At 38.0% G+C, this 20,821-nt stretch overlaps 6 protein-coding genes across 8 annotated transcripts in view; 3 read left to right on the top strand and 3 right to left on the bottom strand.

Annotated features, from left to right (window-relative positions):
• The window catches only part of cactin (cactin, spliceosome C complex subunit), a 10,509-nt gene extending 5,253 nt beyond the window's left edge, over nucleotides 1-5,256 (top strand). The window contains 7 exon segments of the mRNA XM_026815267.1: nucleotides 522-981; nucleotides 1,044-1,494; nucleotides 2,172-2,288; nucleotides 3,091-3,180; nucleotides 3,261-3,536; nucleotides 3,772-3,943; nucleotides 4,516-5,256. Coding sequence (XP_026671068.1) covers nucleotides 522-981; nucleotides 1,044-1,494; nucleotides 2,172-2,288; nucleotides 3,091-3,180; nucleotides 3,261-3,536; nucleotides 3,772-3,943; nucleotides 4,516-4,676 — 1,727 coding nt within the window. The 3' untranslated portion in view covers nucleotides 4,677-5,256.
• Nucleotides 1-5,729, bottom strand: part of Cks30A (Cyclin-dependent kinase subunit 30A) — a 13,378-nt gene extending 7,649 nt beyond the window's left edge. Inside the window, exon 1 of one of the 2 annotated variants that reach the window (XM_026815266.1) lies at nucleotides 5,587-5,729. The gene's annotated coding sequence lies outside the window, so the exon portion shown is untranslated. Of the gene's footprint in view, nucleotides 1-1,754; nucleotides 1,840-5,586 lie in introns of those variants that run through there. The other variant, XM_018028078.2, reaches the window with a different exon arrangement.
• Nucleotides 5,730-5,873: 144 nt separating this feature from the next.
• Nucleotides 5,874-11,640, top strand: eEF2 (eukaryotic translation elongation factor 2). The gene is made up of 14 exons (XM_018028079.2): nucleotides 5,874-5,983; nucleotides 6,834-7,048; nucleotides 7,129-7,322; nucleotides 7,616-7,824; nucleotides 7,904-8,137; nucleotides 8,212-8,325; nucleotides 8,524-8,670; nucleotides 8,851-9,091; nucleotides 9,281-9,448; nucleotides 9,662-9,951; nucleotides 10,026-10,235; nucleotides 10,304-10,486; nucleotides 10,563-10,820; nucleotides 11,044-11,640. Exons 1-14 carry the CDS (start codon nucleotides 5,981-5,983, stop codon nucleotides 11,110-11,112), a joined length of 2,535 nt encoding a protein of 844 aa, XP_017883568.1. The 5' UTR covers nucleotides 5,874-5,980; the 3' UTR covers nucleotides 11,113-11,640.
• Nucleotides 11,633-14,438, bottom strand: LOC108627049 (protein PRRC1-like). 2 transcript variants are annotated; one of them, XM_018028080.2, is made up of 5 exons: nucleotides 14,249-14,438; nucleotides 13,466-13,948; nucleotides 12,696-12,798; nucleotides 12,264-12,621; nucleotides 11,633-12,194 (listed from the first exon to the last, which is right to left on the bottom strand). In XM_018028080.2, exons 1-5 carry the CDS (start codon nucleotides 14,337-14,339, stop codon nucleotides 12,081-12,083), a joined length of 1,149 nt encoding a protein of 382 aa, XP_017883569.1. In that variant the 5' UTR covers nucleotides 14,340-14,438; the 3' UTR covers nucleotides 11,633-12,080. The 2 variants fall into 2 exon arrangements, with proteins under 2 accessions (XP_017883569.1, XP_017883571.1); XM_018028082.2 differs by having other exon boundaries at nucleotides 13,478-13,948.
• Nucleotides 14,439-14,943: 505 nt separating this feature from the next.
• Chmp1 (charged multivesicular body protein 1) lies at nucleotides 14,944-16,969 on the bottom strand. The gene is made up of 4 exons (XM_018028025.2): nucleotides 16,621-16,969; nucleotides 16,026-16,346; nucleotides 15,804-15,948; nucleotides 14,944-15,713 (listed from the first exon to the last, which is right to left on the bottom strand). The coding sequence occupies exons 1-4, from the start codon at nucleotides 16,640-16,642 to the stop codon at nucleotides 15,602-15,604; spliced, it is 600 nt and encodes a 199-aa protein (XP_017883514.1). The 5' UTR covers nucleotides 16,643-16,969; the 3' UTR covers nucleotides 14,944-15,601.
• Nucleotides 16,970-17,702: 733 nt separating this feature from the next.
• LOC108626991 (uncharacterized) lies at nucleotides 17,703-20,754 on the top strand. Its single transcript, XM_026815285.1, has 8 exons — nucleotides 17,703-18,078; nucleotides 18,296-18,440; nucleotides 18,524-18,727; nucleotides 18,788-18,955; nucleotides 19,116-19,458; nucleotides 19,524-19,815; nucleotides 20,031-20,283; nucleotides 20,342-20,754. Exons 1-8 carry the CDS (start codon nucleotides 17,843-17,845, stop codon nucleotides 20,708-20,710), a joined length of 2,010 nt encoding a protein of 669 aa, XP_026671086.1. The 5' UTR covers nucleotides 17,703-17,842; the 3' UTR covers nucleotides 20,711-20,754.
• The last annotated feature ends 67 nt before the right edge of the window (nucleotides 20,755-20,821 follow it).

The raw sequence follows: 20,821 nt of genomic DNA, 5'->3' as shown, positions 1-20,821 counted from the left end.
TACTCTCCCTTGCACGCAAATACAGCTATAAAACATGGAAACATGTAAATGTAAGAATAGCGTCAAAAGAAAAGAGTACTTAAATTCTCATATTTTGTTTTTTGTTACTACAAATTGTACATCATATACCGTGTTACATGTTCACAAATAATAACCGACCCATTCACTGCCATTTTTTCGTACACATAAAGTAAGGAAGTACCGTCATCGATCCAGTTCCAAACAGCTCATTAGTTACTTCCCTATTGCATACTAAATTGACAACACAATGTGCACCTACGTATTAATAAACGAATTACGACTAGAATTTGATATGCCATTTAATAAAGAAAACATGTATCAATAAAAATCGTTTTTGTTTTTAACACTTTCTTCTATGAAAAATTATCTAACACAGCTATGTGTAAATAATTTAGAAAACCGTCCTACGGACTTAGGAAAAGAAAAGCAACGTAAGTCGAAGACGCCAGATACGTGCACCTGGCCGCCGAAGATGAAGCGCGGGGGTGGTCTCTATAAAGAGCCGGAAAGGCCGAAGACGGCGAACCTCGAGAAACCGACTGTATTGGATCCGGATCTCGTCGACAAATTGGACATGTCTCTCCTAAGCAAAGAATTGCTCGTCGACTCGATAACGCGGTATCGCCTCTCGAAAACAATGAGTGGGGGTACGTCGTCGATCCCTACGTCGTCAAGGTACCGCCCGAACGTCACGGAACATCAACGACAACAGCAACAACAACGTATCCCGTCATCGAACGGCGAAGCTACAACGTGGAGCAGCGGTCCCTTCCCGATATCCCATAAACGACGTAGCTTCGAACAAATCCTCGACTCGAAGATCCTCGACCCGCAGCTAGGTCACATCGACGTATCCATTTTGTCACCGAGGATGCAGAAACATGCGCGCATCGGTGGCCACGACGCAGCCACCGCGAGGAAGAGTTTGGACAACAGGAAACTCGACGACAATAACAATAGGTTTGTGATTGCAAATTTAAAAACGTACACGAAGCTAATATGGACAATCGTGTGTCAAGTAGAAATGGGTCGAGTAAGATGCTCTCTCTGTCGACGCTGAAGAAGAAGAACTCGCGGCCCACTATACAAAGCGATTTAGAGGTGTTCACGTCGATCTCGAGAAGTGCCCCGGAGCCCTGCAAAAGTTGCGGTAAACCAGACCAGCCGGAACGATTGCATAGTCACCCGAAGAGTAGCCAGCCTAGGGCGAAGGACAGCCCTACGAAGACGAAGAGCACGATACCGAAGATCGTTCAGAAGCCTGTCGCTCTGAACTATCGTAGCGACAAGAACAAGAACAAAGTGGACGACGCGGAATCTAAGTCGGACCTCAGTCCTCAAGAAATGTCGAGTCCACCCGTCAGGCCTTCCTCGGCGCCTATTAAGAAAGGACCGAGGACTATCACGTGTTACATATGCGGCCGTGAATTTGGTACCGCCAGCTTTCCCATTCACGAGCCCCGATGTATGCAAGTAAGTGAACGATTTATATTACCACTTTATTCATGTTTTTTTAACATATAATTTGATTCTATTTTTCACACATCGCATTCGATTGCGAGAGTCCCTGTAACTCGATCGCGGTGGATAGATCTAATTTCGCATTGAACTTGAACTCTATTAATTATTCATACCCGCGATACCACAATGGATGAATATTATTGAATATCTTTGAAAGAACGTAATACGTCAAGGCCTTTTGTAAGATCGATACACTACGTCTATATACATACTTGCATATGCATATCGTTACATCTATGATAAAATGCTGTTAAAGCATTTGTACGTGCACACGGGAACTGATACCTGACACTTGCTCACAGTTACTGACACGAAACGATCAAACGCCGTAACGTAATTTGCACGTGAGCCGCAGTTTCTATAGATTTAGCTCGATACAAGTATACCCACGACCTCAACCGAGTATCTGTCTACGAGCTATCCGCGATGGGGCATTAATTACGCTCTGTAGATCGATCGTGCTCGTTACGCTGTTTCACCGTGAACCGCTCTGGAATTCACACTCAACAGAGATTACCTAGTTATTTATCGTACACGAGCGAACGAGCCCGTTAATTGGCAAACGAAAACGTGAAATCCGCGATGACGTATAAAGCGTGTGAGTAATATGACGTAACAATGTATAACAGAAGTGGGAACGGGAGAACAATTCTTTGCCCGCGAACCAAAGACGTCCGACACCTCAAAGGCCTCCCGTCTCCATCGATCATTCAGACTGGAATACCGCAGCATGGGAAGAAAGCCAGGTATGGTTCCCTTAAGTATGCAAAGCGCGGTTATAGTCCACATCAAACGTAGTGCTCTCAAAGGTCTTTCTATTTTCAAACATGTATCATTTATTTTACGTAGGAGATTCAAACCGGGATATATTTGAATGGTTACGCGTTTTTTTATTCTCCTACAGAGATAAACGTATCTTAATTAGGAGTAGAATGAGTCACTCTGCTCTAACTGACTTTATTACACAAACAGTTATGTAATGTGATTATTATAAGTCGTAAGCAAATTTGATGCTGGCACACAATAAACTAGAATTTTATTTCATTTTGCTTATCTGGTAAAAATCGAGAACGCGTCGCCTGAATATTAATGTGTGGAAAATTATAAATTCTTACTTAAGTCCATGGTATGCTAATCCTTCTCTGCAGCATGTTAATGCTCTACGCTGACGAAATCGATCATAATAATGCGTAATAATGGAGTGACTCGTTTAAAGCTCGCCCTTATACGACGCGAATGCTCATTGCTGTTGCATTCAACGGAATCCGTGTGCAACGTCCCCGGTTTTACACTAGGAGCACGTCACGCACCCTAACGCTCCAGCTCTATCGTGTTCAAGGTGCTGCCCTACATTTATCACACAGACCTGCCCGTTTAAAGACCAACGGCATGTGTTTGATCTAAAAACTAACAACCGCATTGCGACTCGTTAAGCTTGAGATTCAAGAGCTGTTCTCGTTCTCGAAAGATTGAACTTTCCAGTAGTCGCGCTTTTTGTCTAGATAAGTATTTCTTGGGAATGTTGTCGAACGAAAACTCTGTTCTTAGGCACAATTGATCCCTTGCTTGAAATGCAGAAGAACGTTTCTGCCGGAACGATTGCTGGTGCATCAGAAAAATTGCAATGCTCCTATCAAGGTGAAAATACTATGAAAACTAATTTGATGTTAAAACGCTGGTCGAGTGTTATTTATTTATTTTACTGCTCCGACGAGTAGAACGCGGAGCTGGATAAGATGGTAGAACGACCGGTTCCGGTAAAATCTGCTAGCACGCCACGGGTAGGACCGCCAATGATCGTTTGCCAGAGCTGCGGCAAAAGCTTCGGCTCGAAGAGTATAAAGATACACGAGCCGCAGTGCATCAAACGGATGCAAGCAGAAGTGGCGAAACAAACAACGGTGCACCCGCGGAAAAAGGACACGCGCGTTCATCATCCGAAGCCGGAAGCTCAAACTACAATCGTACAGGAAAACCTGAGCAGCCCAACAGGGGTGAGTCGTGTTGGAAGGCAGGCTTATGTCCTACAATTCGTCTGACCTATGCTCGAATCAAATCGTTCGTGAAAACCGTGCACGTCCTCAAGAGAATCTATTGTACAAGTGAAATTTTTTGTACCGACCCTTTGATACCGATCGTTACGAATAAAAACGTGTCATTATTTACGCCTGAGCGTTGGTTGATCGATTCGTTCGAGTTTTTTAGTTATTTGGAGAAAATTGATTTCAGGAGAGCGCGCAGAAGAAGACGATCACATGCCACACATGTGGCAGAGATTTCGGATCGAACAGCATTGCCATTCACAGACCGCAATGCTTGAAAAAATTGCACGTGGAGAACGAGAAACTTCCGCCAAGTCAAAGAAAAAAAGACTCGCAGGAGCCGGAAATTACGTTCACCCGTGAGTCTATTACTTCCGCATGCTTTTATACATACATTCATTCCTGTGAAACGGCGACACTTTTCTTCGATAATACTGGGTGCATAATTTCAATAGAATGGCTTACCTAATTGATTTCGCGAGTTGAACAACCTCGACGATCGATTTTCTCAAACATTTTTGTCCCGAGCGGAGTGCACGATTCTTATCGTTTACATAATCGTTATTATTAGTCTCGAGTAGTCTGTGAGATCATTGTGCGAGGAAGTTAAATATCGTTCGCGTGGCACCGCGTTCAACCAATGAACTTAAGGTCAGCGTGATTATATCGATCATAGCGAGTCGCACACGCTTACGAACCGGAAGTCGCAAAACCGAGCTTTATCAACCGTTACGAGTAATCCTTAGCACACTGGACAAGGTGAAGGCTTGAGATGCCGTTGATAATAATTATAAACTTACCTTTTCTTAAATACACACACGCGAGCCGTAAAAGTTCAATGACTCACTCAATAATGTTTTTTTAACACGAGGAATCTTCCTGTTTCTCTGATTAAGATTCCGAGTGTTTTATTACGATAATTTGTACACAGGTGACAAGGAAAGCGGGGATATGATAATGGATATTAATGCGATGGCCGAAGCCAGTTGGAAATGGCATTTGAATCAATTGGTACCGTGCAAACGCTGCGGGAGGACCTTTAATCCTGACCGCGTAAGCGTTCATGAACGGAGTTGCAAAGGGAGCCGTTGAATTCATGTAACAGAAAACAATTAGAAGATTTACAGTTAAGATAACATTGTGATGATGTTTGATTTTTCACAAGATAACAATAACAAGTGTATCCATGTTCTATTAAAGAACGATTGGAATATTTTATTAATGATAATGTTGTTTTACATAAGAAGTCTTCTAATTGTTTTCATCTGTATATACAATGTTTCCTATCGTTCGAAGATAACAATGATCTAGCACATCATGAAGAAAGTAATTAGATTGATAGGCTGTATTATGTATGAAGCTTCTTTTGTGGTGTGCACAAATTTTGTACTCAATAAAAATCACATAAAAATGAAGAGAATTAAAAATAATACTTACAGTTCTCTTTACCGTTTATAAAAGTGCGGATATAAATATATAATTTATACCAATGTGAGCGCTTCTAAGAGTAACTGTTTTGTAAGAAGATGCACATTCGTTTTACATATGTACACACGTAACTATTTTCATCCTTGTAATAATTACAAATTAAGATGCGACGGCGTATTATAATTTAATTAGTTGCCTTCAGTTCAATTATTTGTAAGGAAATAAATTTTTTGGAAATTTCGAATAGTGTAAAGCTTTCAATTTATTTAGAGATTGGACGATTCTCAAAAATTAAAAATCGTCGCGTGCCCGCGTCGCCGGCGCTGCACGCCTTGATTTTTCTACTTCCTACTATCATTTTATACCCGAATCTGAAGTATATTCCCATTTACCTCGTAGGAGTATAAATAACTATTATTTTCTCTGTTTGTTCAAAAAAATCCATAGATCATATATTCACTTCTAATTATTGGGATATTTTGTATGGACATTATAAATAAGAAATTTTCTTAATCGGAAATGCACTTACATTTAAACCATGACGTTCCTCTTACATCCAATGATTTATACTTACCGTGCCCTACTAGTTTTGTTCTTGCTCTTGGATCCACCTTATTAATTTGCATTCTTCTAGTTTTTTTATTATAAACACACTACTTTATTACTTAAAAATAACTCAAACTACTGAGGTGTCAGCACTAATCAGAATGATTTTGTAATATTCACTACTACAAACGTAATGGATCAGTTGAGAACTGCGTGCGCCGATTTAGCCACGCAGTAGGGATTACGAAGTTCCGATTGGTCTCGTCTACACCACGATATCCACGGGACAACGAGCGCCGTCTACCTACCGCATATGAAACGTTCGTTCCTTTCACAGAACTCCTGTTCTTTCCCAGGGAGTCCGCCATTGTTGCTGCACGTATATTACTGACCAGGCCAACGGAAATCAGACAACATCCAAAATGGTACGTATGAACTATCGTAAACTATCCCGAACGTAAAAATCTGTACGACGTGTGGAGTGCAGAGGTATGAATATTTTTGAAGACCGAGTGTCACCTGGCTTCGGGAAAATTGAAAACTGGCGGATTACTTGAGATTGCGCAACTCCCTTCAAAGAGAAATTTCGTGGCTCGCGATGGATATGCCAGGGCAAAAGATCTCCGAAGGCTCAGCAATAATACTGCCGAAGCATTCCCGAAAATTTTCTATCACGAAGGTTCAATGTTCGCCTTTGCACGAAGCTCGAGTATGTTCCACCTCTCGTCGGAGGGGCAACGTGTCATGCAGCTTCTTAAGAGCCCTCGATACGAATCAGCATGCTCTCAGAAGCATCGTGAATCTTCAAGAAATAATTTCGACGGTTTCTGGTGAATTGGATATAACGCGAAAACAAACCTCGGTCGAAAGATATGAGATAAAGAGAAAACGCATCGAACACTTCGCATGGTATATAGAGTATGAGGAGGTCGTGACACTCTAGGGTCATGAATTTCTCTGCCACGAATGTTGCGTGCGAGTAAAATTGACCATGCAGTGATATATCTTTTTTTCATAAATAATTATGTATAAATATTGATCATATTTTACAAGATTTGTGAAGCTTTAATTTCAATATGGTCAGTATAAAGTTCATTTTCTCTTTCTGTAAAATAAAATTGCTTTCTCAACTGAATTTTATTTAGTACTTTAACAATGCCAAATCATTAAAAAGCTTAGTGTTACAGTATTAAAAATTTTCCAAATGAAATATTGTTCAAACATTTTGATCAATGTTTTTTATATCAAGTGTTAACAATATTTTATTTGTTACAGGTGAACTTCACGGTGGACGAGATACGTGCCATGATGGACAAAAAGAAAAACATCAGAAATATGTCCGTCATCGCTCACGTCGATCATGGAAAGTCAACTCTGACTGACTCCCTTGTATCTAAGGCCGGTATTATTGCCGGTGCCAAAGCCGGTGAGACGAGATTTACTGATACCCGCAAAGATGAACAGGAACGTTGTATTACTATTAAATCTACGTAAGTTTAATTAATAATGCTCCTAATAATTGTTAATTTTCAAATCTCTCCTTACGAATAATGTACATTCTTCCTTACAGTGCTATTTCTATGTTCTTTGAACTTGAGGAAAAAGATTTAGTTTTTATTACGAATCCTGATCAGCGTGACAAGGACGAGAAGGGTTTCTTGATCAATCTTATTGACTCACCCGGCCACGTTGATTTCTCCAGTGAAGTAACTGCTGCCCTTCGTGTAACTGATGGAGCACTTGTTGTCGTTGATTGTGTCTCTGGTATGTATTTTAAGAGCGATATTTGAAATTATTTCAAATCCCTTCCAGCACAAAACGCGTTACTCTGTAGTGTATCATCTGGTTTAACTGGCTGATACACATGGACAGTGTTGACGGTGCACTAATGGAAGGAGATTAAAATTATGGCAACTGTGTTTAAACGCTGCTAGTGGACCTCTATCCTTATGTCCGTGACTAACACGCTACGGCACAGTTGCTACAATTTTATGACGTTTGTTCATACATTTTCTTTTTAATTTCCTGAAACTGTAATCTTTCTTAAATCTTTAAAGGTGTCTGTGTACAAACCGAAACTGTACTACGCCAAGCTATTGCTGAACGTATAAAGCCAGTACTATTCATGAACAAAATGGACAGAGCACTTTTGGAACTTCAACTTGATAGTGAAGATCTTTATCAAACTTTCCAACGTATCGTTGAGAACGTGAATGTTATCATTGCTACGTATTCGGACGACGATGGTCCTATGGGTGAAGTTAGAGTAAGTGTGTAATCTTTTATTCATCGATTTATATAGGAATTTCGATTTTGATATTAAATTTCATATTTATTACGAACAGGTAGACCCTAGCAAAGGATCCGTCGGCTTCGGCTCGGGCCTTCACGGTTGGGCATTTACCTTGAAACAATTCTCTGAAATGTATGCCGAGAGATTCAAAATCGATGTCGTAAAGCTAATGAACAGATTATGGGGAGAGTCATTCTTTAATCCCAAAACCAAGAAGTGGAGCAAACAAAAGGAAGTGGACAACAAGCGATCTTTCTGTATGTACGTCCTAGATCCAATTTATAAGGTACGTTTATAATCAATTACGTTTGTATTAATCAAATCTTTACCGACTTAAACTAATGTGAACGAAATTAACAGGTATTTGATAGCATCATGAATTATAAAAAAGATGAAGCAGACACACTGTTGCAAAAGTTAGGAATTGTTTTGAAACCCGAAGATAAAGATAAGGATGGCAAGGCTCTTCTGAAGGTAGATATCTTTTCTGTATCCGAATGCCATAATTTAAATTTAACGAATGCTTATGATGATTGTTGTTTTATCAATTTCTGACACCTCTTCTGAAATTCTTTGACTGACAGTATCAACTATATCTGATAATATACAAAATTTGAATATTTAATTATTTGCCAATTCATGGTGCTTTAGTAATACCTCCTTACACTTTAGGTTGTTATGAGAACATGGTTGCCAGCTGGAGAAGCTTTACTTCAGATGATTGCCATTCATTTACCGTCTCCCGTAACCGCTCAGAAATACCGTATGGAAATGTTGTACGAAGGGCCACTCGATGATGATGCTGCAGTTGGTATCAAGGTAAATATACATAAGTGTCCTATATGAAAGGAATGTTGCAATTCATCGCATATGACGAGTACAACACAGACCTGTACTGAAACATGTATGATAGATGTAATGTTAGCTGATCAGTCTATATTTGAATTTTTATACTATTAAGTTATTAAACATATTTTCAATTTGAAACTCTTTTCACAGAACTGTGATCCGAATGGACCTCTTATGATGTACGTTTCGAAAATGGTACCGACCTCTGACAAGGGTCGTTTCTATGCTTTCGGCCGAGTGTTCTCTGGTAAAGTGTGCACTGGAATGAAAGCACGTATTATGGGGCCTAACTTCCAACCAGGCAAAAAAGAAGATCTTTATGAAAAAGCTATTCAGCGTACAATTCTAATGATGGGTCGTTACGTTGAAGCGATTGAAGATGTGCCTTCTGGTTAGTAAAATATATTGTCATAATTGATCTGAATTTCGTTAAAGAACACAATGATGATTGTTCACACAGACCTGTTCTGACACTTCCTGAACGACAATAGAACGGCCAACTGACTATTTAAATTCAGTGATATTAAAAGATTGCATTGCATGTGCACACGTCTTAACAGATTATTTTCTTATTTAATAGGTAATATTTGTGGACTTGTTGGTGTTGATCAATTCTTAGTGAAAACTGGAACTATTACAACATATAAAGATGCACATAACATGAAAGTCATGAAGTTCTCAGTATCTCCTGTTGTACGTGTTGCCGTAGAACCTAAGAATCCAGCAGATTTGCCCAAGTTAGTCGAAGGTATGTTTGTTTACTACTAAGTTTTATAACTTATTGCAATTTACATTATTTTATAACTTATTGCATTACTTAATATGATGAAACATTACATTTAGAGCATTGGGTTATGATCAACCATGATTTTATTTAGAAGCTGACAATGATCATTATTTTAAAAATCTCTTGGTAGAATTGTTAACAATTTTGTACAAAATTATTTGTTTTTTGGTTCAGGTCTCAAACGTTTAGCAAAATCAGATCCTATGGTACAATGTATCATTGAGGAATCAGGAGAACATATTATTGCTGGTGCTGGAGAGCTTCACCTTGAAATTTGCTTGAAGGACTTGGAGGAGGATCATGCTTGCATACCCATTAAAAAATCGGACCCTGTTGTCTCTTACAGAGAAACTATTTCGGAACAATCGAATCAAATGTGTCTTTCGAAATCACCCAACAAGCATAATCGTTTGTTCATGATGGCGTGTCCCATGCCTGATGGTCTTGCTGAAGATATCGATAGCGTATGTCTCAATTACGTAAACTTTTGAATTTTATTTTCCTTTTCATGCGTTAACGTTTTCTACTGCTATTGTAGGGTGAAGTAAATCCAAGGGATGACTTCAAAGTACGTGCTCGTTATTTAAACGAGAAATACGATTACGATGTAACTGAAGCTAGAAAGATCTGGTGCTTTGGACCTGACGGAACTGGGCCCAACATTCTTGTCGATTGTACAAAGGGAGTACAATATCTTAATGAAATTAAAGATTCCGTTGTAGCTGGATTCCAATGGGCGACGAAAGAGGTACGATTTCTTTTTTCGAAGAAAAAGAGAAATTTCAAATTATAATCTTACAATGTTTTACTTTATAGGGTGTTCTATCTGAAGAGAATTTGAGAGGTGTCCGCTTCAACATTCATGATGTAACGTTACACGCTGACGCTATTCACAGAGGTGGTGGACAAATTATTCCTACCACTAGACGCTGCCTGTATGCTTGTCTCCTCACTGCCTCTCCCCGACTTATGGAACCAGTTTACTTGTGCGAAATTCAGGTAAATTCATTAGTCAAACGACTGTAAATAGTTTATTAGCGTTTGTTTAATAATAGAATGAAATCGTTTATTATAGTGCCCCGAAACAGCTGTCGGTGGTATTTATGGTGTGCTCAATCGAAGAAGAGGTCACGTATTTGAAGAACAGCAAATTGCCGGTACACCTATGTTCGTAGTTAAAGCATATCTTCCCGTAAACGAGTCCTTTGGCTTTACTGCCGATTTGCGTTCCAACACTGGTGGACAAGCTTTTCCACAGTGTGTATTCGACCATTGGCAGATCCTGCCTGGTGACCCAATGGAACCCAACACCAGACCTTACCAAGTCGTGCAGGTAATTAATTTTCTTCTGGGATTTGTACACTATCCACGATCATAACTGATGACAATGGATAAATATGAATACATTGTCATTTTTAATCTCGTGGAAAAGTAACTGTTTTTTGTTTTGGTATTCCGGTAACTTGTTCTGGTTTACCTGAATAGGGAAACATACATATCTAAATAAAATATGTATATTATTTAAGTGAATAATTGTAATTTTTATTTTCTTGCAGGATACGCGTAAGAGGAAGGGATTGAAAGAGGGTCTCCCAGATCTGAACGCATACCTTGACAAATTGTAACCTTAGATTCGCGCACCATATTTAAATATCTATTTAAATATTGTAATTCAATTAATATCGCTCGAACCGCATACATCTTACATCGGTTTATTATCAACTTTGTTTTTGCGCAAAGAATCGTAAAGAAAGAACATTATAAATATGAGGAAAAATGATAATAAAATGTGATTACAACGCAAAATACGAAATGTTAGCGCAAGTGGAAATATTTTATACATTTATTTAATCGGATGTGTCACGTTATCAAGATCCACTGGCTTTATGTTTTTACCGTATCAGCATCAGAGACAGACAGACTCTATTGTTAATTTTATTATGGTGATATCGTTGTTCAATTTCGTGAAGAACGAATGAAACTAAAACAACTTTTTTTACATTGCTTTTTTACAATTAGTCTGGTTACCTTTGTGTTGGTGTTCTGAGAGAATTGGACGAATTGCGACGTTACTAATAATGGAAAATCTACACAACAGCAATGTACTCATATTGAACGAATACATTAAGAAATTAAACAAAAAAATTGTGAAATGAAGTATCTTTTTATTACCTTCGTCGACAGCACTTGTGTCGAAATTTTATGAAACCAAGAATTTACGCGAAGTGCATGCTAATTACAATAACAAAATACTCTACTCGTTAATATTAATCATTGATATGTGAGCAAGTAATCACATTCAATGTGTATACCAAACCTATTTTTTTAAATATATTTTACCTTCATTCAATTGATTTTTTGTACATATTGCCACATACAATTAATATAAATTTCCTTAATTTATAAATACTAATTTAAGAATGTCACATTGATTGAAAATGAAGCGTTTTCAATTCAGTCATGTGATGCAGTAAGGAAGGGACATGTTAAGAATAAGAGCCTAAAAAATAAATCCTGATAATTGGTTTAAATATATCATAAATTAATATAGCCGTATTTACAAAAACGCATTTCATTAAAACTTTGTAAAATTTTAAAGGGGATTAATTGTATTCTTATAGATTCCTGCTAGCGATTGTACCGCTAGATATATGATGTCCCTTCTGGAAATCCCGGTAAGTGCGTAATGCCATTCGTTATGTGAAACCTTCGAAAGAAAATGTTTTTATATACTTTCAACTATAATAGCCTCATGGCTAATTCTTTCGAGACGGACCTGTAAACTGCTCGCCATTAGGCTACCGACAGTGACGGACAGTCCAGACCACTTGAGGGGATAATCTTCGGCTGTACCCTCTTGTGCCATCGCTACTATTTGACTCGGTACTGGAGTCATTTGCGTGAAACTTTGCAAATTCACGTTGCGTTTAGGATCGTTGAGGAGTATCACTCCCAAGTCATACCATTTGTCTTCGCCAACTTCTAGCAAAAAGTTTTCAACCGCAATTATCGGTATATCCCTTGGAACGGTCGACAGATTCCGTGCGGAATTAATCCTCTCCTCAGCTCCTTTTACACCAGCTGCAAAACCAACCGGCTGGGCAGCTACTGCTGAGCTGTCTACTGCCACGCCACTATACAGCAATCAATTATTTTAATGTAGATATTGTTAACGAGTGAGGAAGATATCCGACACTTTGGTACTCACGTTACTGTCGCTTTTCCAAAAACAGCTTGAAAAGCTTGACGCACAGGGCTTACTTTGCTATCTTTGTCTGATGCTACTATAATCTCCATATCACCACCAGAATCTGTAATGTACATTTTCCACAGAGCGTGCATATACTTCTGTACATTAACTAACATATTGCACAGTCACAGTGTTCCTATTACATCCATACACAAATAACATTGAGCTCATATATTGTTTCCACAAATTTTAATTTCCATAGCCAATACGTTTTGTTACAACACAATGAATTGAAATATATTATCTTTATATTATTAAAAACTGTTTTTGAAGACTGTCATTTTTTCCACAATGTTGTGTATTGGAAAAAGTCATTCATATCACAACCTTAAATTTACTGCTTGTATTTGCAATGCAAGTAGTGATACTAGCGTTTTATTAATAACTTATTGCACAATGCATGGTTCACATATGACTGATACAATTTAAACTGCTCAATGAGAAGGAAAAAGAACGAACAAAATTTGTGTGAATGACAGTTAGTACAGTGTACAGCAGAACTCATTGAGTTAAGTTTGGATTGCAGTTTGTCCAAAAATAACACACTACATATATCTGTTTCTTTCAGATATGATGCAATATACTTACAGCACACATGCACGATGACACACATTTAGACAGAAAATATACAGAGCAGAAAATAAAATTGATAAAACCATATTTACAGAGTAGGAGAGGATTAAATTGATCTTTTACTTGCAGGTCAGGATTAGCAGGTTCTTACTTACTAAGTAACTCACGCATCTGAGGATCTAATGTTGTGATCATAGTATTAACGCTGTTCTTCGCTTTCTCTGCAACTTTGCTCAAAACATTACTGTTTACTACCGTTTCTCTGACCCATGATAGTAGACCGCCTCCAACCATCCCTGATTCCTGGACTACATTTTCTGATTGCATTGCAATTTGTGTATTTTGACTGGTTGGAGTGGCATCGGTCGTAGTTGCAATTATCTGCTGTGTTTCTTGCTGCGGTAGTTTAGATTTAACGACAGTGTTTAACATCGATTTATTGGGTTCATGTTCAGGTGGTTTCTTTTGTATGGGCAGTTCCAAGTTATTAGGCCTTTCCGACAACAACGTCCCAGGATTGGAAATAAAGCTAGGCAATGCACTTGGTGGTGCTACATTTGATAATAAATTCCCTGTAGATGTTGATACCCCTAACGGCATTAATAAAGATGTAGATGAAGATAAACTGCTGAAAGAATCTGAAAATTATGTTGTCATTGTCATTTACTCAAACATAATGTTAACAAAGTAATACCTTAATTAAGTAGCTACTTCTCTATAGCTACGAAATTAAATTTATTAATTCTCTTTTAATGTACAGGTTATTGAATTTTTATTTCTTGCATATATATAATAAATTATCGTTCTGACACCTTTTTTTTAGATTATTTTGTGCTACGCGAGAAATTGCGATAAGCAGCTACAGTGAACGTAAACTTCGGATTTGTAGAGAGATTTGACAGCTACACAGGTGTTTATGTTTTGCTTTTAATTCTCACCTGTTTTTACGATTTCTCCGGACGTTGACGATTCGTCCGTCTTTCTTTCGATAAATTCGAATGTCGATTCTCCATTGGAATCATCGGTCATTGCTGATTACTTTTTCTAAATTTACACGTACAATGTCCAGAACAGAGAGAAAACCAGAGGAAATGAGAGTGCTCACGGTCGGGTTTTGCGTGTTCCCCATACTAGTGCTGCCCCCAGATTTTTCTTGCAGGGATCTGACACGTTCAGTTCCGTGCTTAGCGTTTACAAGAACCAATCGAACAGAGATGAGAGATCTGGTCTGTCCAGTTCAACATGTACTTACAAGAGAAGAAAAGTACTACTTCAACGCTAGCAAACACATAATGAAGACCAGCCAATGTTAATGACTTATTTATGAATAATTGAATTACTTATTTCATAACTTCATCATAAGCTTTTGCGTTATACTATGTGACAAGGAAAGCGAAGGAATCTAATCGGCGTCACTTCGACAGTTCGACAAGATGTTCATATTATAGAAATTTATTTTTATAAAACAAATATGTACAATAAATTGCACTTAATAATATATTTAACTCATCGTCAGAACTACTTCCTCACGAAGTATGCTACATAATTATCATCACCGAAGTAACAAAAGATTCTCATATATATAAAATAATATCTTTTTGTGTCCATAGTAGTTTAAGAAATTAATCATATGTAAGAGTTAAGAATGGTATACTTTAATAACATCCCCGCGTGTTATACGGTACAAAAGTTTCTGTATTATAAAAACTTTCCTCGAACTAAGGAATATATATCAAATATATGTTTTATATTAATAATAAGTTGTTTCATTGATGAGTAGCTAGAAAGCCTTTATAGATACATTACATACTTTGATACACTTATTTATAATATGTACATGTTACAGTAAGTGTACATTTTAAAAAGCATATTAATGTGTTGACTGGAGAGAAGTTCTGCAATCACTTTAGTAGATTAAACTCTATTCCGCCAATGTTTCATATCAAGTTCGTATTGTTGAATATGCACATTTACTGTAAACATTATACGATCATTGCCGTGTCATGTACACAGCTGGAAATATGTAATTAACACTACATAAAGCATATAAAATAGATCGAATCTTAGATCGTGCAATCTCGATGTTTTTACACCGTTATCAAAGTATTTCGGTCGAAATAAATGAATACAGAGAAAAATATACTGTTAGGACAATAAAGTATATTTTTAAAAATGCTTTTATGCGTATTTCCTTTTGAATAAATGAATACTAATTATAGCGATTAAGCATATGTGCTTCTCACTCTCTGTGTGTTTGTCTGTGCTCTGTAACTAGTCTTTAGAGGATGTTACTATTCACGAAGTTTTGCTAACCGCTGTGTGAGCTCGTCCTGTTCTTGACTGACTGTAGTAGTGCCTACGCTGCCTAATTGTCCAGATGGCAGTTCCATATTCAATTCCAGACTGTAGAGAAATATAAGCATCGAAATTATTCGTAGTAATCATCGAAATGAAGACAGAAGTCATTCATTTAGTAGTACAGATAGAACTTACCCAGCCTCGTCTGCAACTTGTTGCAGCAAGGAGTCGACATCATTTTGTGGTACATTGGTTGTAGTAGTCTGAGACATAGCATTTTCCATGTACGAACTCTGCACATCCAGATCTTCAAATTGACTCTCGAACTTGTCCATCAGGCCTGATATTCAAATTATAATCCATTAATTATATGATTTTTAACCATTGACTATTTCCAATGTAAAAATTCTTCGTTACCTGAAATTTTCTCTAAATTCATAGACTTCATTGCTGCATCCATGGCTCTGACAACACCAGCCATTGACTGTGTGACTTTACGTGTTGTCAGAGCAGTTTGTACTCTGCTGGCCACTGCATCCACCCTCGCGCTCATACGCAAATAATTGAGCGCTTGATTGCGTTGGCGAATTGCATTCTCTGCGTGAATACGCGCACCTTCCATGTTTCCTTTTTGAATGGCCTTCTTTATCTTGGCCTTCTCTACTTTCTCTTCCTTCTCGCATTTCTTCGAATTTCTTTCTAATTCCTTCACGGCGAACTTTAGGTTGAATAAATTTCCTTTATTTCGATTAAGGAAAACACTCCGTAACATTTTTAATGAAAATGATCGTAGATAATGTGTACACATTGGAATATAATAAATATAATTGAGATTTGAAGTGACTCAAGAAATCTCGACAAAACTGTGCAAATGACCTAGGTACGATTAATATATCAAACTACAGTTAAAATTCTGTGTTTGTTAATAAAATCTTTACAATGGGCGATATGCAATCGACTGATAAAGTCTGATTTAACCTATTCAAGAGTATAAATATTTAGAAAAGGATACTTTCCATCTGAGAGACGGACATGATTGATTGTTCAGCCCCCGTTGTGACTAAATTTAAATAATAAACGATTCACACGATAAAAATGAACTTGCTATCGATGGCAAATGTTTGGTAAGTGACAACTATAAACGTAAATTCCTGGAACTTGGATTGTCATTCAAGTTTCAATCTGCTGAACATGACAATCTTCGACTCGACTATACCCGAAGTATTAAAAATTCTTTAACTTCTTTTGCACTTTCAAGAAGTAATTAAACACCTGATTTTATTACTGATCTTTTGGTAGATGACTCAAGATGACATATAGCTTCGCTTCAGAGAGAGGAAAAATTTATTTCTCCTTGAAACACAAACTGCTGTATCGACTAAGACGTTGGTAAATGGCTATAACCACCGAAATTTGAAGGGAAAATATCTTCTTCAAAATTGCGGAAAATGCTTCAAATACAAGTTGTTTGTCTTCTAACTTCGATACTTAACGAGTTACATATGATTATTTGGCATTTTATTGATGTTGACGAAATCCGACCATCCCAGCGTCGAAATGGCGAACTTTTGAAAAAAAATTTCGTTTTTCCTTAATTACTCCCAAACCGTTGGACTTACGAGAAAATTGCATCAGACCTTTCTTGTAGAGGACGGCGAGATCTACAATTTCCATGTAAAAGTTTGTCGCTAGCATTAATATTTAACGAGTTATGGACGAAAAACGAAAAAACAGTTTTTTGCAAATTACTCGTTAACTATTGACGCTAGCGAAAAAATTTTACATGGAAATTGTAGATCTCGTCGTCCTCTACAAGAAAGGTCTAATGCAATTTTCCCGTAGATTCAACGGTTTGGGAGTTATTGGCCAAAAACGAAAATTTCGCGAAATCTGAAGGGGTACCCCTTGGAAAAATCTCGGAAAAATCGAAAATTTTTTTTGTTTTTTATTATTAGCAATATTCTTCCGACGTCTGATTTCTTTTTAAAAAATGCGTTTCTAAAGTGCATACACTTTTGGGATTGACTGTATAGCCAATACATCCTTAAAATTTGTCGATTTAGAACATCATTATCTTTGCCTCCTTTGAATAGAAAAGAGGCAAAAAGACGAACGATGGGGAACACAACCTAAACGAAAGTTTCTAAAAAAAATAATTTCGATCGTACGCGGGGCTTGTTTAAATTCCTCGTGAAACGACTGCGACTTTTACGTAGCACATAAAATTGACAAGTATGTTCGGTCGACGTATTTTCTTAGAGCCCGTGGATAATCATCACGACCAAAGAAGACGCAACGAATTTATTCGCCAATTATCCGCTAATCAAAGACACGGGATACCGTTCACTGAATTGACGAGTATACCTCTGCCCACGTCCTCGAGAAACGATGGATTGATGCTCGATTTAAATTTCATCCTTATGGATGACAGTGATCGCATCCGCTCTAATAATAATCTGTATCTTCAAACGTTAGTAGATCGAATCGATTAGCCTTTAGACGACCGGAAACTGAAATATCGGTTCAAAAATTGACGAGTACATGGCATATGTCCTTGATATATTTTCATTATATGCGACTTTTTAAAAACGTTTGGGTGTGAGTGGAGGGATGGTGTAATGCCGGCGGTCTAAAAGTTAAGCAACCTAAATTTATTGAATGTAATCAAATTATAATCGATATTATAGCAATTACGGGAATGCATCCAACCATCAATTGTTAGAGTACATAAGGCAGATGGAAGAGAGGTACATGGCTATGGAAAGGGAATTGGCAAGGACGAAGATGTTAATCCCAGCTTTGATGCGTGGCTTTAACGTTGTGCATCAATCGGTATTTTGCGCCTAACTGTACTACCGCGTTGTTTGTAGAATTATACCTAATTCAAAAATGAGTAAAATTTTGCCGTTACAAAGTCGCAAACAGACGTGAACTGGAAGGAATACTCTCTCGCGAAGTACGGAAACGTTTTTGGGTCGTGCTCCAGAAATCAGTACAAAAATAATCAAGAGCAGATTAATGCGTTGAGGAGGAAACACTATACATCGAGAAAAAATAAAGATTCGTTCGGCAAAACATTCGCTGACACGGACTGGATGAAATATAAGAATTCGTCCCAGGTATTTGCGTATTTATCGAGAAAATAACGAAAAAAATTGGAGACCATCGAAATTTTACAGAATTTCCAAAATGATGTTTATCCCATAAAGGAGCCTGATAATCTCTATCAGTCAAAGAACTTGAGCAGCAATTCCACAGCAGTATGTTCAATGCGCAACGTCGCTGTGATTCTCCCTAACGACTCGGCACAATTAAACGATTTCGCAAAAGACGATCCCAAAGTAATATAGAATAAAATCTGTAAAAACTCTGAGTTCAAAACCCGAAATCCGTTTATAGGTACAGAAAGATGAAACGATAAACGAATCTGCTAAAACCATTTTCGACAATCCAAAAAACTATTTCGGCTCCCTTGACGGTCAGAAGGTATTAAAATGAATTCTTTAGCGTTTCAATATTTGCAAACTTTTTACGCGATGTGAGGACGAATTAATTGAATTTATTATGAATTTGCTTTGTAAAACTGTCCATTCCGACCCTATCGACCATCAAAAGAATTCGATGGAAGCATGCCAAACGTTCGAGAAGAAACACGAACCGGAAACGTGTTACTACACTGACTACGACGTTAAACAGGAAGATCATAAGCAGAGCAAACCCGTAAACACGACAAAATTTCAGCCGATAATAGGACCGAAGTTGAACAACGACGTTTGCAAACTAGGGTCCGAGATCGAGCAATCAACGTCTCATCAACAGCCGAAAGTCGATGGAAAATGTAGAGACAAACGTATCTCTCAAAGAGCAAACATGATAATTGATCAAAGTTCATTTTAGAAAATTACTTTTCTTTAGTTGTATCCAAGAGGACGAAGTATTTCGAGAATACCGATGCACGTAGAAAGGATAATTCTCAAACGTCGCAGGCCAGTCACAATTACTGGAATCATTATGGGAAGAAGTTGTCACGTTGCTCGAACGATTCCTCGAGGCATTCCACGCGGATGCCCGAGAAACAGAGAAAAGAGGTGCACAAAAAAAATCCGACGCCGCGTAGCAACGTTCACACTGCCTACGCTCCCATGGTACAATCTCCTAATTGGAATCCACTGTTAGATCCGAATGGTTTTACCATTCAATTATTGAGGTACGAGACACGACCGATGAAATAACAGTTGTACAGTAATACGCTAGACGTGAGGTCACCGTCTGTCTTTTAATACAGTCTAATGAATTATTGGAACACTGATAATTAGATTATTTATTTAAGTATTGTGATGTGCGCTCAGCTTCTGATGCAACGTACGAAAATATTTTTTCTGTACGTACAATTTTCTGGTACCTTCCCAATTTTCTCCAAAGGCTCGCTGTACTGCTTTACGCGCCAGCGTTGATGCCGGCTCTGAATTCGTTGATCGCACGACAAAATGCTCAAACGCCTATCCCGATACCTTGTTCCGAAGGTTCGAACGACTTGTTAACGCAGGTGTTCACGATTTTAAGCAATCAACAATGCGTCCCCAATTTGTCGTACGCTTCCAACTCCCAAATAAACGAGAGTTCGCGATCGAACTCAGAACCGAACACGCAGAATCGCGATCCACCACAGTCCGAGGTACAGCCGTAGATTTTGCATATTTTACGTGATTATAAATTTGTCGCAACGTTTTCAGAATTTGTCTACGCAGCTCGAGAACGCAAATTGCAGTGCGAGAAGCCTTGCGAATCAGTGCGAGAAGAACACGATCGCTGTTAATACTTCTTTAGAAATATGCTGTTGTAATAATATGACACCGTCCCTTTCGCAATTAAGTAAAAACAGTTTGAACGATCAAGTGGAACAGGACGAGCAATTGTTGTACACGTGGACGAACGATAAAACAAAATCGTCGGAGACGATAATACTGGGGAAACCGTTGATACTCTGCGAAGATGAAGAAGAAAAATCGTCGGGGAATCAACAGGAGAATCCGGAATTTTCCGGAAGTTTATTCTTGCAAAATGATAATAACAGTTGGGAGAAAGGGTGGAACAAATTTTAACCGTTCGGACAAACTCTGCATGTCGTCCAAGCGGAGTCTAATAGATTTGCTAGTGAAAAATAATCTACACGGTACGTAGTAGCTTAAGAACGCTTGCGCGCCGTTCTAACA

Source organism: Ceratina calcarata, unplaced genomic scaffold, assembly GCF_001652005.2.
Source record: "Ceratina calcarata isolate Rehan_Ccalc_2016 unplaced genomic scaffold, ASM165200v1 scaffold436.2, whole genome shotgun sequence".
In the NCBI taxonomy this organism is placed as follows: domain Eukaryota; kingdom Metazoa; phylum Arthropoda; class Insecta; order Hymenoptera; family Apidae; genus Ceratina; species Ceratina calcarata.
The sequence above is the reverse complement of the archived record's forward strand: the minus strand, read 5'-3'. Positions and strand labels throughout refer to the sequence as shown.

What these genes read in the sequence shown, in the direction of transcription:
- Chmp1 (XM_018028025.2), bottom strand. Translation starts at nt 16,642, where the DNA reads ATGTCCGTCTCTCAGATGGAAA. An exon ending in GTCCGTCTCTCAGATGGAAA is followed by an intron (nt 16,347 to 16,620) that starts GTATCCTTTTCT and finishes ATCGAAATAAAG; the next exon opens with GAAATTTATTCAACCTAAAG. An exon ending in GAATTTAGAGAAAATTTCAG is followed by an intron (nt 15,949 to 16,025) that starts GTAACGAAGAAT and finishes TTTGAATATCAG; the next exon opens with GCCTGATGGACAAGTTCGAG.
- eEF2 (XM_018028079.2), top strand. An exon ending in ATGGCAAGGCTCTTCTGAAG is followed by an intron (nt 8,326 to 8,523) that starts GTAGATATCTTT and finishes CTTACACTTTAG; the next exon opens with GTTGTTATGAGAACATGGTT. An exon ending in TTTGCCCAAGTTAGTCGAAG is followed by an intron (nt 9,449 to 9,661) that starts GTATGTTTGTTT and finishes TTTTTGGTTCAG; the next exon opens with GTCTCAAACGTTTAGCAAAA.
- LOC108627049 (XM_018028080.2), bottom strand. Translation starts at nt 14,339, where the DNA reads ATGACCGATGATTCCAATGGAGAATCGACATTCGAATTTATCGAAAGA. An exon ending in CGGAGAAATCGTAAAAACAG is followed by an intron (nt 13,949 to 14,248) that starts GTGAGAATTAAA and finishes CATAATTTTCAG; the next exon opens with ATTCTTTCAGCAGTTTATCT. An exon ending in TAATGGCGAGCAGTTTACAG is followed by an intron (nt 12,195 to 12,263) that starts GTCCGTCTCGAA and finishes TTTCTTTCGAAG; the next exon opens with GTTTCACATAACGAATGGCA.
- LOC108626991 (XM_026815285.1), top strand. Translation starts at nt 17,843, where the DNA reads ATGTTCGGTCGACGTATTTTCTTAGAGCCCGTGGATAATCATCACGAC. An exon ending in TTAACGTTGTGCATCAATCG is followed by an intron (nt 18,441 to 18,523) that starts GTATTTTGCGCC and finishes GCCGTTACAAAG; the next exon opens with TCGCAAACAGACGTGAACTG. An exon ending in TTTACCATTCAATTATTGAG is followed by an intron (nt 19,816 to 20,030) that starts GTACGAGACACG and finishes TTTTCTCCAAAG; the next exon opens with GCTCGCTGTACTGCTTTACG.